Source organism: Tiliqua scincoides, chromosome 1 (assembly GCF_035046505.1).
Source record: "Tiliqua scincoides isolate rTilSci1 chromosome 1, rTilSci1.hap2, whole genome shotgun sequence".
NCBI lineage: Eukaryota > Metazoa > Chordata > Lepidosauria > Squamata > Scincidae > Tiliqua > Tiliqua scincoides.
In genome coordinates, this window is record NC_089821.1 from 264,642,924 (window position 1) to 264,660,318 (window position 17,395).

The 17,395-nt window shown below is 45.5% G+C and overlaps 1 protein-coding gene across 3 annotated transcripts in view; it reads left to right on the forward strand.

The window, feature by feature from the left end:
- PEX6 (peroxisomal biogenesis factor 6) overlaps window positions 1-17,395 on the forward strand; it is a 24,452-nt gene continuing 7,057 nt past the window's right edge. The window contains exons 1-16 of one of the 3 annotated variants that reach the window (XM_066624954.1): window positions 1-986; window positions 2,839-3,002; window positions 4,583-4,666; window positions 5,230-5,332; window positions 6,412-6,548; window positions 7,043-7,154; window positions 7,759-7,967; window positions 9,402-9,597; window positions 10,262-10,338; window positions 11,396-11,528; window positions 12,145-12,350; window positions 12,431-12,492; window positions 13,771-13,879; window positions 15,726-15,842; window positions 16,406-16,483; window positions 17,235-17,374. In XM_066624954.1, coding sequence (XP_066481051.1) covers window positions 75-986; window positions 2,839-3,002; window positions 4,583-4,666; window positions 5,230-5,332; window positions 6,412-6,548; window positions 7,043-7,154; window positions 7,759-7,967; window positions 9,402-9,597; window positions 10,262-10,338; window positions 11,396-11,528; window positions 12,145-12,350; window positions 12,431-12,492; window positions 13,771-13,879; window positions 15,726-15,842; window positions 16,406-16,483; window positions 17,235-17,374 — 2,839 coding nt within the window. In that variant the 5' untranslated portion in view covers window positions 1-74. Of the gene's footprint in view, window positions 987-2,838; window positions 3,003-4,582; window positions 4,667-5,229; window positions 5,333-6,411; window positions 6,549-7,042; window positions 7,155-7,758; window positions 7,968-9,401; window positions 9,598-10,261; window positions 10,339-11,395; window positions 11,529-12,144; window positions 12,351-12,430; window positions 12,493-13,770; window positions 13,880-15,725; window positions 15,843-16,405; window positions 16,484-17,234; window positions 17,375-17,395 lie in introns of those variants that run through there. The other 2 variants (XM_066624961.1, XM_066624970.1) reach the window with 2 other exon arrangements.

Genomic DNA, 17,395 nt, shown 5'->3' on the forward strand with positions numbered 1-17,395 from the left:
TGTTGCCGAGGGCGCAATGGCTCCGCCGTGAAGTTTCTTCCCTCCCCGCCTCCTGGACCTTCGCCCGGCGCTCCATGGCGGCGGCGGCCGTGGTGCTGCGGGTCCTGGATGACCCCCTGCCTCAGGACCTGCCCCCGGCCGCCGGGCTGCTGCTCGTGGCGGCCCCGGCCGCCGAGGGGGACTGGGCGCCGGCGGGGCCGGGAGGAGCGCTGGTGCTGGCCCTGAAGCCAGCGGGGGCCGAGGCGCAGCCGATACTGCTGCCCGCCGCGCTCCTGGAGGCCGAGGCCGGCTCGGAGCCGGAGCTGTGGCTGAGCCGGGCCTTCGCCGGGCAGCTGGGGCTGGCCGCGGGGAGGCGGGTGCAGGTCTGGCCGGTGCGGAGGCCGCCCTGCCTGGGCTGGGTGTTGCTGGGGGGAGCGGCGGCGGGGGCCGGGAGGGCTCCGCGGGCGGGCTGCAGCCCGGCCTCGAGCGTGCTGGTGCGGCGCGGGGAGAGCCTGCCGGGCTCCGGGCTGCTGGTCCTGGAGGCCCGGCCGGCGCTGCAAGGCCTGCTGAGCGCCGGCACTCGCCTGGCGGTGACCGAGCTGCGAGGGGGCGAGGGGGAGAGCTGGGGCCGGAGGGAGCCTTGCCGGCCGCCTCTGGTGTCGGCCTGGGCGCGCTGCGGAGAGCGCCTGGTGCGGGCGGAGCGGGGCCACCCGGCGCGATGGGGAGGCGAGGCCGGAGAGATTCTGTGGGTGACTCGTAGCTGCCTGCGCAGCCTGGGCCTCTTCCACGGCGAGTGGGTCTCGGTCGCCAGGCAGGAGGAGGGCGGCGGGACCCACCTGGCCGCCGTGCGGGCCCTCCCCCCGCAGTGGCCCTTCCCTCACCGGGACGACGGCCACCGCCCAGCCGCCGCCGAGAGCCCCTCGTTGAACGAGATGGTTCTGATCCCCGCCTCGTTGGCCTTCAACCTGTCCTTGGACCCATTGGATGGGAGCTTCCTCAAGATCCAGGTGGGTGGTCTTCAGGGCTCCGAGAGTCCAAGAGGGCAGGGTCGTGGGGAGGCAGGGGAGGCAGAGCCTCTCCACCGGAGCCCTTCAAAAAGCGCAGAAAAGCGTGTGGGAGGCATGCAAGCACCCACAATATGCACATGTGTGCATGTTGTGGGTGCTTGCATGCCAAGGGCTCTGGTGGGGAGGCTCTACCTCACCTGCCTCCCCACCCACCCCACAACCCTGCAAGAGAGACTATGAATTCAACCACAGCCTTGTGTGTTGTCCAAACCCAGGTTGGGTGCTCTGTTTTAACCATGGTTTGCAAACCAGGATTCGAAACCACAATCACATTCTGGTTTCCTATCCTGGCTGTCCAATCCTATCCCCCCCTCCATGATGAAACTTGCAGCCTGTGCCCCGGAAGCACTCGCTGCACGCTACATTGTGGAGGGGTAGTGATTGGGAGACTTCTAGTTGAGGGATGTAAAATGTCATACAGAGGGCCAAAGTTAGCATTCATGGGGCCTGCTGAGGGCCAGAAGTGACATCATTAAGCATCTGGTGGCCAGAAATAAGCACTTTGTTCTCTCATAGAAACTCATTAGCTGCAAGTGCCTGTATGTGTTGTTGGAAGGGCGGGACAGGATTGGGATTCTGTTGGTGTACTGTCCACCTTGCTGCCCAACAGTCTCCCTGCCTGAGCTGACTGGATTGATCTTGGATGTTGCATTGGAGGCCCCTCGCCTGTTGGTGTTGGGGGACTTCAAGGTGCACGCTGAGGCCCCAGAGGTAGGCGCAGCTCAGGATTTCATGGCCGCCATGAGCCTGTCACAAAAGATCTCTACCCCAACCCACGAGACTGGACACATGCTAGACCTGGTGTTTTTGTCTGGGCAAAGGGATGGTGATCTGGATGTAGAGGAGATCAACATCACTCCGTTGTCATGGACAGATCACTTCCTGGTAAGGTTTAGGGCCGCATGTGGCCCCTGGGCCGGGGTTTGGGCACCCCTGAGCTATTGGAAGATCTTCATTCATTCAAATAAGTTCATCTTTAATATATTCATTTATGTATAATGATGTAAATGTATTCAAATTTGAAATGTAAATTAATTCTTCCCCCCCCCCGGCCCCCGACAGAGAGACGATGTGGCCCTCCTGCCAAAAACTTTGGATACCCCTGTTCTAGACTAAGAGACAAGGGAAAGTATTTTGTTTTCCCGTACTGCTGCATAGGCTTCCTGATGGCTTGAGGGTATCCTTAGACCTCCATTAGCAGAAGTTCAAGCCAGGAAGTGGGACAGACCAAAAAATGGGGGATAAGATCTGGTGTGCGTGACTGCTGCAGGATATGCCCCTGGTTTCTCCCCCAAAGTGCCCTGTTATCCTGTGGGGGGGGGGCAGTCAGGGAGGCCTCCTCAAGGTAAAGGAATATTTGTTGGGCTGCATTGTGGCTGCATCAGTGCTGGAAAGTTGGATTAGATTGGCCCCTAACATACTAAGGGTTCAATCCTATCCAATTTTCCAGTGCCAGTGCATCTACAGTGCAACCCTGAGGTACAGGAACAAATATTCCCTTATCTTGTGGAGACCTCCATGGCTGCCCACAACAGCAGAATGTAGTGGACACCTCAGTGGGACAGCTACATCAGTGCTAGAAAGTTGGATAGGATATAAGCCTAAATCAGTTTGAGTGGGTGCAGTCAAGAGGAAAACTAGCTTCTCTCCAACCGCTTCTGGGATGAGGCAGGATTAAGGATCATACTGTACAGGTTTCGGTAGTTACAGAAGATTATAATTATCTTAATCTCCTAGTTGTTAATTCTATGTAGCAGAATTAAAACAGAATAGGGCTGTTTGTCCTCTGTAGAGATATGGGGAAGCTGCTGGTGTGCAAGAGTTAAATGGAAGTCGGTCTTTGCTATCTGTGCCACCCTTTGCCAAGGAGCTACACATAGAGATTGTGTCCTCACCAGCCTACAGCACCAGAGGAGTCTATGACCAAATTCTCTACCATCACTTTCAAACTCCCAGGTTAGCCATTCAGTAAAGATGACAATTTACCTTCTATATCCCTCTTTATGAGATCAAGGGATAATCTTGCTCTTTGCTTTTATTTCTTGCTTAGCACATAGTGAGCAGGACATGTCCTTGGTGCCTATTTATTAAAAATATGAAGTTGGCTTAGGTTTTTTTAAACATGACTGGACAAAATAAAAGCCTTTCCTGTCAACTTTGGAGATGTTTTAAATGAATAAACCAAGATATTTGCTGTACTCATAAAAGACTGTTCATTTTTCACTTTACTGTCTTTGTTCTTTGTATTTGCTGGATTCTATGTATCAAAAAAATTACTAAAGCAACTTAGGGCGCAATCCTAACCCACTTTCCAGCACTGGCATAGCTGTGCCAGTGGGGCATGTGCTGCATCCTGCAGTTAGGGGCCAGTCACGGAGGCCTCCTCAGGGTAAGGCAATGTTTGTTCCCTTACCTCGAAGCTGCATTGCCCTAATGGCAGTGCGGGAAAGTGGGTTAGGATTTCACCCTTGGCGGAATGAATTGAAAGAACTGTCACAAACCTTTGTGCACCAGTACTGTCTGGTGCAGATTAGTCTGTTCTCTTGGACCTGTTTGCTAAGCATTCCTCTCTTATTCAGTGTCTGCTGGGACTAGCTGCAGAGATTAGTTCAGGACCCTGTTCCCTTATCTGCAATGATTAGTTCAGGGCCCTGCTCCGCAATGAAAATAATTATGTGTTAAAGCAAAGTAATAAATTCTGTATTATCAGGTTTAGTACCTCCACACTAATTTCTCTTCCCCTTTCTCACTTTTACTTTGTCAGTATCTTGCAATCTGATTTCAATATATATGGGCAGTCCAGTCCTATCCCCTTCATTTGTCTCCTTCCCCTGAGCCATAGTGCAGGCCCCACAATGGGGCTACTCCAGTCTGTGCCAGCTGTTTTGCTGGTACAGACTGTAGAACTTCTGTGTCGAGTTTTGCAGCCCGACACGTAGGATAGGATCTGGCAGAGCAGGGATCTGCTGGTACCACCCTCCTTCCTGGATCAGTCACTCTGCCCACCACATCCTCCCCTGCTCAGGAATGCCTTCCCCCACCCTGAAAAACCTGCATTTGCTGCCTGTGGTGCAACTTACTTCTGGTGCTCCTACAGCATCTCCACTCAGTGCTGAGGCCCAGTGCAGGTGGTGTCATGGATGTACCTTATGGCACATTTGGACACCCAGCACCTGCACTGAAGCTTAGTGCCAGCACTCTGAGAGCATAGGATTGGACCCTTAAAGGGCAATTATATTTCAGGGATTTTTGTTTGTCTTTTCAATTTCACACCAGATCTTCGAACTACAGTGAATATGATTTCTTGATTTTTGAGGAGCACATGTCCATTCAATTCCTTGAATTCAATGCAGGAATCTGAAAGGATTCATTAAACAGCAACCTCTAATTTCTTCCAGAAGGAAAAATATTCTTGAAACTCTTCTGATGGCTTTCCCTACTCCTTATAAGATAGCTTAACTGTCAGACAGACTTTTCTCTTTCCTTGAATATACTGTAATAGTGCAGTTTGTTCTTCACTGGCTGTTTTGTTTCAGGCTAGTTCAAGAGGAAGATATTCTGTGTGTTCCAACAGTCGGACATCCTGACTTCTTAGAAGGAAATGTAGATAAATTTGTCAGGTAATGTTGTCCATCAGATGAAAGCTAAATGTTGAGAGCTTTCATTACGTGGTCATTAAGCTGCTTACTCTAAAAGTAGCTTCGATTTCTTTGTTATAGGTGACTGAGGAGAACTATCCTAGAAAATAATGATGATTTATATTGTGCCATCTGATGCTTTTGACAGAGTGGAGAAAAAAGCCATAAAACAGAGTTGCCACCATCCTGAAAGATCATAATCTAAAAAGTTAATTCTGGATTGAGGTTATCATGTCCTTTTCAACTGAGATTTTTTACTGAACCTACTTTGACTTGAGGTCTGAGGAGGTTCTGTGATTTTTGAAGTTTATAGTTCATGCTTAGGAAATGGTTGTAAATGAAGGTGGATGTTGATCAGCCTTGACATTGACATGCGGGTGGAGTGGGGGAAATAACAATCAGGAAAAACCATGAAACCATCTAGAGGTTTGTGCTCCTTCAAAGTATAATTTTATTTCTATCAACATTTCAGTTGCTTCCTGCTGGTTAGTTTTGTGTTCAAGGTTCTTGAAACTACAATTTTAATCTGTTTGCTCTGCCTTCAGGTGGCCAGAGCTCTATTTCAAGGTGAAAAAGATAATAGCAGCAGAGGGAGAGGAGCAGAGTGTGGGATACTTGGCTGATACCCAGAAAACTTCCTTATTCCTGGTAAGGCTGTGGAGAAGTAAAAATTGATGTTTGCACTGCAGTACAGAGTGTTTGCATGTGGTGAAGTTTGTGACTTTTAATTCCACATGGGCTATACAACATTATTTATTTAGTAGACCCATGTCCTGCCTTTCTACCATTTTGGCCTTCAAGGTGGCTTACAGTGCAATCCTATGCATGTCTTAGAAGTAAGTCTCATTAAATTCAGTGGGACTTTACTCCCAGGAAAGTGTGTGTAAGATTGCAGCCATACAAATATAGGCGTGCCCCCTTATCAACGGGGGTTCCGTTCCAAAACACCCTGTGATTAATTGAAACCGTGGATATGGGTGAATGCCTGCCCTACGCTCCAGAGGCAAAGGGAACTCTGCTACCCTTGCCTCCAGAGGGGGCACACGTGCGGGGGGGGGGGAGGCAGCGGACCCAATCCTCCGATAAGTGAATCCGTGGATATGGGATTTGCAGATACGGGGACCCTTGTATATTTGACTATAGTTTTTAACTTCGTTATGTTGATATTCTACCCTGTAACCTAGACTTCACTCGTATCTACTCTGGAGGACTACACTGGTGTGATCACTCTTCAGATCTTCATAGGAGGAATTGCCGTATTGGCTGTCTTGGTTCTGGCAGTGGGGCAAGAAGCAAGCTCTCCACTTCCAACTAATTGGAAAATGAATCTGTTGCCAGTATTTGGTCCAGAATGACAGAACTGCTTCTGACATACTGTTCTTTGCATGAATAGGTGCTGGAGCATTTCATACAGAATCTATAGAGAAATGTAACCTTAAAGAGTGTGACATCTTCTCTCAAACATTAAAATTCATTTAATTTTCTTTGCTGTGGAACTGTGTGAACAAGTTCATACCCCACATTGATAAAAAGCTCGCCAAGACCAGATAAAACAGCTTTGCTGGTCAGTCACTTCAGGGCAGGGATACTTATTTAGTCTGTCAGTTGAGTGACTTAAGTAGACCTCTTTGTGAGACTGTCTGACTGTTGGAACACACAGAATATCTTCCTCTTGAACTAGCCTGAAACAAAACAGTCACAGTCTTTCAACCGCCTTGTCTTTGTAGGTTAGCTCAACAAACAGTGCAGTTCCATCTTTTCCATCTCAAAATGCTCCTAGCTTTTGGAGCAGTTTATCTCCTGCTGGGCTGTGTGACATCGTGAAGCAGCTCTGTGACATTCTTGGGCCTCACTTACAGAGTAGGTACGTTGGCTCCTTCGCTTGAGTTCTCTCTTGTAATGAACCCAGTGTTATGGAAAGCTGTTGGGGCTGGAGCTGTGCTTTGTGCCGTTCTTGCCCTTTGCTGAAATGCTTTGGAAATTCTGGGTTTCTAACTTTACTTCATGTTGGTACGATGTTTCTGACTCTGAAATGGTCCATTTTAAAGTAGTTTGTTCATGCTCCTCAGACATCCCTCTGGAGTTATATGGAGTCTTTTTATGTGGTATGAAAGCATCTAGTTTCTTCCAGATGTTTCCATAATGTGCAGTAGCTTTTGGAATACTGAACCCTTGCACTGTACTGCATGTTAGGAAAAAATGAAGATTACTTTAAAGGCCCTTTCCTGTGCCATTGAGATGCCAAAATCATTTTTTTGTTGAACTTGCAGCTGTTGTATTGCATGTCCTACTGGTATACATAATCCTGGTACACTCTCCTTTCTGCTGTATGAATTGGTGTTAATTTCTGTGTTCCAGAGGGACCCTGCTAAATGGAGCTGGAAGCGTTCTTCTCTCTGGACCAAGTGGTGTGGGGAAAATGACAGCTGTCAGAGCTGCCTGTAGCCGCCTCAATCTCCATTTGTTCAAGGTAATTTGACTGTGCCTTTAACTTGATACTTATGATCTGATATTTACAGGATGCAGTCCTTGAGCAGTTTGTTGCTTATTGTAAATAGTGAGGTACCTTTTCACTCAGAAGACCCCCACCCCCCACTTGGGCATCAAAGGTGCTATGGAGAGGGGCATATCTTTGGTGAACCTTTGACTTCTCATTCCCTTCTCCTTTAATACCCACAAAATAACAGTGTGAGTTTGGGAGTGAGTGGCTGTCAGCAAGGGAAGAGCATCCTAACTAAATAGGGATTTAAATTTGAACCAGGCCCAACCTAACGCTCTGCTGTATTCCATTCCACTTTTATAGATTGTATGCATGAAAGACCCTTTCTTTGTGTTTTTAAACAAATACTTACAGCTGCATTGGCTGTTTTGAGACAGAATTTATTGTATATTTGGCAAGATCATTGATTCCTTTTTTTTTTTTTTAGAGGCATTCAGTGAAGGAGGTTGGTTTTGTAATGTTTCTCCAGAAGCCTTTCCATTATTCAAATACAGTTACGGAATCTGGCCTGTCATCACATGCATTTTTTTTCTGTCATCAGCCCAGTTTCCCACAGATCTGTGCTTTCTGGCAGGTAGATTGTGTTAATTTGTGTGGTGACACCAGTGGATCTACAGAAGCAAAACTACATGCAGCCTTCTCACAGGCTGAACTCTACAGCCCTTGTGTCCTGCTGATGAAAGATATAGAGCTGCTGGGAAGAGATCGTGATGGCCTTGGGGAGGACTCCAGAGTCATCCTTGCATTACGGCACCTCCTCCTTGACAGTGAGACAAATGCCGGGTATGGACCACCCCATTAGATTGTTCTGGTATTAATCTAAGGCAGGGATTGGCAACCTACAGCTTGTGGGCTAGTTGTGTCCACCAACCAGAATCATCTGGCCCATGTAGAGCTCAGCTTGTGAGGTGAAGTCTCCGGCCTAATTTGCCACGCGCTAGACAGAGCATTGAGCGCCAACTGCCAAGGATCAAAGAGTCCCTTTGCCACTGCAGATCATGCTGCTCTGCCATTCCTTGTCTGGCACATAGCAAATTGGACAGGAGGTTTTGCCTCCCAAGCGGAGTTCCACACAGGTGCTTCCAAGAGCTTGGCAACCTGGAAGTGCAGCTGTGACATCATCAAGTCATTGCCGAACATTCAGCCCCTTTCTCTGGAAAGGTTGCTGACCCCTGATTTGAGGTGTCTGAAAGATGCTTATTACTATGAGGCAGCTGCTTTTACAACACAGATGTTAGCTCTCTCTCTCTCTCTATATTGACGAACGTATGCTTTTCTTCTGGTAACAGCCCCCTAATTTGCCAGTTGATGTTTCTTAATCCTTATTCAGTGCAGTTGTATTAGGCTTGTATTTAAATTACGTTAATTCAAGTATACATGCTCTGCTAAGAGAGGGAGAGAAAACCGTTTACTTAGTGCAGGCAATTACACCCACCATTCCACTCAATGAGTGCATGCCTTGGAGCAAGCATGAGACTGCAGGCTTGAATCTGCTGCTCTGTCATTCTCAGTTTCTGTGTGCCTCTTGTAATGTGATTCTAGTTTTTAAACAGTACGTATTTTGCAGATTTTTCAAGGATAATTTACATGATTTTTCATCTTATGCACTTGTTTTTGAACATAGCCCCCACATAAGATGTGACTGTTCTGTGGCTCAGGAGGTTCTTTTATTATTTGCCTTCATAGGTTCTGTTGAGATTAAGACAAATCTCTCATGACTGGTATGGATGTAGTGCCATTATTCACAGTACTTCAAAGTTGTGGGGTTGGTGAAACCTGCTGATGCTTCTTGTGCACCTGTGCACTATATGTGATATAGGGTGATATCAGATTGGACAGTGGCCAATGGTGCATTCCCATCAGAAAGCCTAGCTGGTTGCGCTGGCTCCTGAACCTTGGGTATCAATGATAACACCTACTGTACCTTGGGGACCCAGTCTAGGGCTTTGCTGCCTGACGTTGGAACTGTAGGTTTCCAGCTTCTTTATGTTCTACTGATTGTTACTGAAGCAATTCAGAGAGAAGAAGCAGTGGTGATAGCACAGTCTCCAAACACCCAAGGCAGAGGTATTTTGGGTAGCTATGTTGGTTGTGCTCAGCAGAGAGCTAGAGGGTCATTTAGGTGACAGGGATTGCAATAGATGTTGCCTTCTAGGTGTTGCTTTTAGTATCTCAGCCAGCTCTGAAGTATTCATTGCACTTCCCTGTGTTTCTTAGTAGCTGTCCTGTCGTGGTGATAGGCACAACATCTAGGCTTGGTGATGTCTCTACAGACTTGCAGACAGCTTTTCTTCATGAGGTGAAGATCAAAGCACCATCAGAAGAGCAGAGGAAGGCCATTCTGAGCATGCTAACTGAAAATCTCCCACTGGGCAAAGAAATAAGCCTGACCAAATTAGCCCGGCAAAGTGCGGTGAGTGCCATTTCACTCAGTGACAGAGAGAGGGGACAACCAAGCCAATGATGGGCTAATCATAGTTGCAGATTGGTGTGGGAAAAGTTGCCGTGGAGCATGGGCCTCTGTGAAAGATGAAGCAATGAGTGATGAGCAAGGAACTTAACCTACTGTGTTTATGCTGAAAGAGCACCTTCTGTTTCCTTTCTCCATGTAAGCAGCATCACCCTGCTTGAGTGTGCTGAATGCTGGCTCAAGCTACTCTGTTCACTAGAATCCCAGGGAAATAATTCATTGCAGTTATATAAGCTGGGAATGTGACCAAACCCTATTGCTATTGGAGTTTAATAGGTATGAAAAGGAAATGTTAATATTACTCAAGCAATCTGCATGAGAGTACCTGTTCTAGGAGTGTTTGGAGGCCATCATGAATCAATATAAGCCCATCTGTGGTAGTATTTTCCACAGTTACTTAAGATGTGTCCTTTCATAGCTTGTAGAGGAAATGGGTGGTGAGTTTTCCCAGTTGTGGAATTTATATGGTTTTTATTTTTTTTACACATTTCCGCTGCCTCCATTAAATCTTTTCCTCAAGTGACCTTCTTTCAGTATTCATTCCCCTCTTGTAATGCTACACCGGCATTTTCTTCCATCTAACTTTTGTTTCGTTACTCGTTTTTAGGGCTTTGTTCTTGGAGATTTCTGTGCTCTACTTTCCCACAGCAGTCGTGCTGCCTGCATCAGGATCCAGAATTCAAGGTACTGGAGGAGAATAATGCTAGTTTATGAACATTCAAGTGATAATTGTGAAAAGAAATATTTTTTTGTTTTTATTTGCTGGAAGATGAGGTTTTGGCCTACTGACTCTGGGTGGAATGAGGGAGGCGATCTCCTTTCATGGTCTTCAAACCTTGAAGCAGGCTTTTCTTAAGATGAAAGGTACTGACAGCTTCCAGGAGTGCCACAAATGTCTTTCCTGGTCCTTCTTAGTGTTTGGAGCAAAGTATCTATGTCAACCCCCCCCCCCGATTTTTGTTTTTTGCCTTTTTCACAAACATCTCTGCTTTCAATCAGACTTACTGTAGAAGAATTTGAGAAACCTATACCAAATTTTCACCGTCACATACTTTTGATTAAAACAGTGTCCTTTCAAGAGGGTATAAAAGCTGAAAATACTTTTCACTCTCTTGCACTGTTTTTCATAGTTTTTCATAGCCAGAGTCCCTCCAGGCTGTTGCTGCTTCAGTGCAAGTTTTTTACTGTTAACAGAACTGCTTTTTTCCTCCTTCAATATGTGATCCCAGCTAATCAGAAATCATGTAGTGAACATGGTATCATGGAGCCAATCAGATGGTATTATCAGGTCAAATAAAATTACAGTTTTGTCACTCTGAAGCCTTGATCAAACTCTAGTTGTGCCTGATTGCCCATTGGCATATACAGTCAAGCATGCATTGGAGCACACATCCTCTGAAAGCATATCAACGTGATAAAGAATATCTGCACTTGGATAAGCATGCTGATGCATGCCCAGGCTGTTGTGCTGCAATGATTTAATTTGCCAAAACAGGGAGTACCATTCTGCTGAGGAAAGGGGATGTGTTTCCAGTAAGTGTGTTGTCGTCTTCCCCCCCCCCCCCAAAAAAAAAGAAAAAAAAAAGAAAAATGAGGGTTCCTTTTCTAGGGACATTCCAGATCATGAAACTGAGCATTCCAGATCAGCTCTACAATGAGGACCCCTGGGGAAACCAACTTTTAAAATTGATCAGAACTACTGAAAATGAGTCTGAATGAGTTTCTGTTTGCTCTTTACCAGTTTTCCAGGGGGATCAAGTGAGGAGGAGGAGCATGATTTCTGTACTGCTGGCTTTCCTCTCCTAGCAGAAGATTTCAGTGTTGCACTGGATAAACTGCATGATTCTCATTCACGGGCAATAGGAGCCCCTAAGGTATGAACCAAACAAACAGCAGGTCTGGTGATAATTTATGAGATTTTAAAATATAAAGCAAAGCAGAAAGGCCAGTTTTCTGCTGAAACCTAAGATGAAACATGTACTTGTGCAGAAATAAACCTCTTTAATTGCTGGTGGAAGCACAGAAGGAGGGGAGCCAGTCAGAGCTCTCTTCGTAGGACAGCAGGCAGCTAGCTTAGTTCGAACTTCCAGACAGCTTTAAATGACTTGCAGTTGAAAAAGTCCCTCTTGCACAATGTTGTCACTGTGTTCAAGACTAGAATACACACCAGGTTTTCACCTGTTGACCTTAAGATGAGAAGGGATACATGAGAGGGAAAAAATCTAAGGGTGTGAATGATTCTTGCTGTTAAAGGCACAGCACAGAGAAGATTCCACTTGAGATTAATCCTAGGGAACCTCTTGTGACATCTTGAGGAGGGAGAGGATAGTGCAGCTAAAGCAATCAGTTGTTGGAGCATGCTAGCGTATTTTAAGACTTATGGTTCTAGGCCTTTATGGGACTGTGTCCGTGAACACCATAAGAAATGGCATTTTCAAGTTTTGGGACAGGAGGGGCATTGGTAAGTTACAAGCCTATCCTCTTGTGTAGATACCCTCTGTCCACTGGCAAGATGTTGGTGGTCTTCAGGATGTGAAGAAAGAGATTCTAGACACCATTCAGCTTCCTCTAGAACACCCAGAGCTACTATCCTTAGGCCTTCGCCGCTCTGGCCTATTGCTGTATGGTCCTCCTGGAACAGGGAAGACATTGCTTGCTAAAGCAGTGGCAACTGAATGCACCATGACTTTCCTCAGGTGGGCTCTGTGTTTGACATTTAAGGGAACCCGGGATTTGAAATACTGGCACAGTTAACCCTGCCTCTTTTCCTTTTCAGTGTGAAGGGCCCTGAACTTATTAACATGTATGTTGGGCAAAGTGAAGGAAATGTGCGTGAAGGTTAGTGTGGAGTACTTTATGTTTGTTTGGAGGGCTCAACTTTGTAAGGAAACTTTCTCCTTATTGCTGATTTAAGGAGCAATCCCAAAAATAACTCTTCTCACATCTGAAAAGGTGGGCAAGTGTCTCATCTCAGTGAATTGTGTGGTGTGTAATATGTGATTGGTTCCAAAAGATCCATAGATTGCAGGAGGCTATGGTTCATGGTGCTGACATTACCAATTGCCTCTAGAACTGTTTTAGGATCCTTACTCCGCTGGCACAGCTAGTCATGGTCCAGCTGTCTGTTGGCTTTAAGTCTTGAGGCTAAATATTGCACTTAAATGTACAACTGCTGATGAAGATGGTAACCACATCGTTAGCTCACTCACCTGCGTAATGTCTGATAAATAGAATTTAGCTTACATTGTGGTGTCATGCAATTTTCCCAAGTCTTATGGTTATCCATATAACTCAGAATGATACTTTTGGGTTAAAGGAAATTCTATAATTTAGTAACCAACTTAGGGCCCAATCCTATCCAATTTTCCAGTGCTGGTGCAGCCATGCCAATGGGGCATGCACTGCATTCTGTGTTGGGAGGCATTCACAGAGGCCTCCTCAAAGTATGGGAACATTTGTTCCCTTACCTCAGGGCTGCATTGCGGTTGCACTGGCATTGGAAAGTTGGATAGGATTGGGCTTTTAATTGTGTAAACAATTTCTCCTGTGCCCCCCATACCAGGACAAATCCATCACACGTATAAAATCATCACATGATTTGTTACAATACCAGCGTCTGTCATGCCTTTTTGGTAAATACATTTAACCTGTAAAGAGTTTGCTAGAAAGATGCTCGTGGAAGTTGGCATAAGCCTTCCCCCCAAGATAAGAGTCCAGCTGTCCAATTAACACTACAAGATAGCAGTCGTTTCCACAGAACTTGCATTTCTGGTTTCAAGCTGGGTAGAGCAGACGAACAGACAAGGAAATGAATTCTTGGCTAGCAGAGCAGGCAATGGTGACCTGTTTCTGCAGTGCTATGCTGCTTTTCTCTCTGTGCTGACACTGTCCTTTTTAGCTTGAGAAGTAATCTCTTGTGTTGCTCCATTTTCCACATCTATTTGTGTAATCATGTCTCCCTGTGCCATATAGTGTCTGAAAGCTTGATTTTGGTTTGCTTCTCTACCTGGCCAGAAAAACGTAGAGTACTTCTCCTCTGTCTGCATACTATATGTGCTACTGACTTTGGCATGAGTTTATAAGATGCACATGGTGTCTGTCTCTCTTTCCTCTTAGTGTTTGCAAGAGCCAGGGCTGCTGCTCCCTGCATTATCTTTTTTGATGAACTTGATGCTTTGGCACCCAAACGTGGGCGGAGTGGAGATTCAGGGGGTGTTATGGATAGGTGAGTGCTCTTTGCCCTCTTTTGTTAGGCACTGCAGTACTTTTTGCTGTGGCTGGCTTGTTGCTGAATTTCATCTCTACTTTTATAGGTGGCCTTCCTTTTCCTATTTCTCCAGGCAGCGTTTCAAATTTTTTTTTTGCCACTCTTGGCATAGCACTCTGTGTAGTATGAAAGCACATAAAAACTGGATCCCACTTTAAACAAAAGGACTGGGATGTGTCCCTATTTCCCCCTAGGTTTTTTGGAGAGCTCCTTGAACCTTTAAGCATAACCTTGGCATGCTGTTTGTTTTCAGCTTAGGTACTAACAACAAATCTTGACTTGTTTTATTTGAAATATTTATATCCTGCCTTTCTACCAGATCTAGGCCATCAAGGTAGCTGCTGAGGATGAAAAAACTATTTATTACAATAAAGCAAAGAATACAAACAAAAACCACATCCCACTGCCAAAGATAACAGAAACACAAACTTAAGTATTGCTGAGTATCACAAATGCTTGAGCAATCACGTTTTTATTTGGCACAGTAAAATTAATATAGGTAACAAACTAATAAAGTTGAGGGGGTTCCCAAAGTCCAGGTGCCATGATAGAAAAAACCCTCTCCCCAGTAGTCATCCACCTTTCCTCTAAAGGTGGAGGAACACAGAGCAAGACCTTGACAAAATATCTTAATATACAGGCAGATTCACACATTCAGATATCCCAGACTGCTTAGGAGTTTCAAAATCAAAACCAACACTCAATTTTTGTCTGGAACCAAACTTTTAAAGCCAGTTGTTCCCAAATTCCTATGGGCAACCAGGTAAATTTTTGCGAGGGAGGGGTGATGACGGCACTGCAGCAATCGTGGTGGTACCAGGAGCAAGGGGCTTGTTTATTTACCTGGGGGGTCGTGCTGGCCTCCAGCAGCATGCAGAAAGCTCACAGCTCCCTCTGTGGGCCTCCCCACTGCTGCACATAGCTCTGTTCACCCTTAAGGGGAAATGGCCCTCTTCCAGTTCCTGGTGGGTCACAGCCTACCAGTTTGGGAACCCCTGCTTTAAGCAGTATAGCTGTTTAAGCTATACAAAATGTGATCACATCTTCGATCCCAGAAAATAACCAAGCAGCTATATTTAGAACCAGCTGAATTTTATAAGCGCTCTGCACAGGTAGCCCCTTCTAGAATGTGTTGTATGCAACAGCAGTGTCTTGAACTTGAGCCCATTTGTAAGATCACTGCAGGGCATGTGTAACATTGCTCGGATATCTGTTGTATAGAAATGTCTTAGAAGCACTGCTAGTTTTAACAAAATGTTGTCTTGTTCTACCCATGTGAAGCAGATGACTGTTGTTGCATGGGCGAGAATGTGGATAGGGCAAAGCAAGGAACTAACTGGATAGGGCTCTTCAGTTAGGATAATTGTGTGTTTATGAGTGGGAGAAATGGTTAAGGTAGATCCTTGAGATTATATCTATAAATTGTCTTTGAACAGTGTGTGATTTTGTCAGTTTTGCAAACTATATGATGCTTCTAGCTATGAGAGGAAATAACCTGGAGATAGAAGTCTAAAGTAGTTGTACTTTGTTGCTTAATCTGCTCTGGGGTGAACTTCTGTGCTTCTCCACCCCTTTGTCCTGCATACCCTGTACAAGGCTTCTTCTTTAAGGCAAAAACGTTTTCCCCATTCAGCAACTAGTAGAGTGACACTTGAGTGACACTCAATTGGGAGTTCTGAGCACCAGTCATACACCCACATATAATTGGTTTATGAACATGTCCTCTGGATTCATGCATCAGCTTGATCGCTACACACACCAGGATTTGTGACAAAAATTGTGTCTTTTTCTTTCTCCTCTTAAGAGTGGTGTCACAGCTGCTAGCAGAGCTTGATGGACTTCATTCTTCCCAAGATGTGTTTGTAATTGGAGCTACAAACAGACCTGATCTTCTGGACTCAGCATTACTTCGGCCAGGCAGGTATGCTGGACTTGCTCACCATGCTGGGTTTACTTCCACATTGATTACCTCTTTGGTAATACATGGTTTGCTGTTTCTTGACTAAGTTGTAAAGTTGTAGGATAAGATTCCTTCCTCCTCCTGTGTGTGCATGTAGCATTGTGGCAGAACAACTTGTCTGCACCAAATAAGATCTTGAGATGCTGCCCCATGAGAAATAGCTGTGGTTTATTAGTGCTTTCCTTCCATTTTGGTTGCTGGGTGCATTGTTGTTCCTCTAAATAAGAGGTTCCACTTTCAGAGCCCTTTGGGTTGGTAATGCCATATATGAAAGTCAGAAATAAGTTTGTTGATGCATATGGGAATCGCCTGAAAAACACCTCAAGTTCCCCATCTCTGTGAGAATTGATAATAAGCCATTGTTCTTGACCTGCAGATAGTATACTGGAAGAGATCAAGGGTAACCTAGCTGAAGGTCACTGGATTCAGGCTGTTGCCAGAGAACAGGCATTGAATCAGAACATGTTAGGTTCGGGGTGATATTTGATTTTGTCTGTGAAGTTTATTTTCTGTTTGCCTGGCAGATTTGATAAGTTGGTCTATGTGGGTGTAAATGAAGATCGAGACTCTCAGCTTCGAGTACTAAGTGCCATCACCAGAAAGTGAGTATCGGACTGCAAAATAACATGTGGTGTGAGAAGGAAGCTCTGCCTTTTTAGCCCAAGTGTGCTATCTCTAGAGTGGTGGTGTTTTCAAGTGGGCTGCTTGCTTGGCTTTGCCAACTGAACAGCCCCAATCCAGAAGTGTCTGTACACTATCATGCACTCTGCTGTAACTTGCTGTTTCTATCCCAACTTCCAAGTTGGGTATTTTGCATTGCAGTTGTTCAGCAGACTGCCACATGGCTGATTAAAATGAGTCTGATTTTCACATCACCATCACCTGCCTCATCTCAAAGTTTGGCTCAGGTTTCATACCTTACATTGGAATTGATGGGTAGCTCTGCTGCACTGGATTTGGTAACTCAACTCCTTGGCAGGAGCTCCTTCCATATTTGCCCCTTCCATTAACAAAGATTGTAAAGAGGCCCTTGTTCTTGACCTACAAAGTGAATTGGGATTAGAATATTTTTTTAAGAGGGACAGATTTGTCAGTCCTCATTTCCTGAGACTGCTAAACTACCTGTGAATCTGCCCAAAAGGAGAAATCGTGCACTTCTGAGGGTAGCTACCACTTGGAATATTAATGGAATGATTATCCTTATTTAAGCTAGGTTTTGGCTATGTAGGGCAGAAAGCATGCACATCTGAACACATGATTAGAATTCTTCCTGCCCATAGCTTTTCTGGAGGCTTATGTTCTAGTGCCGATTGTTCTGTGAGATTGACCCTTGACTATATCCTTTCCTGGCAGGTTTAAGCTGGACCCTTCAGTGAGTCTCCTTGGTGTCCTTGACAAATGTCCTGTGCAGTTAACAGGAGCAGATTTGTATGCACTCTGTTCAGATGCTATGATGTATGCTCTGAAAAGGAAGGTGGAATGGATAGAGGAAGGTAAGGTATAGTATGATTTTG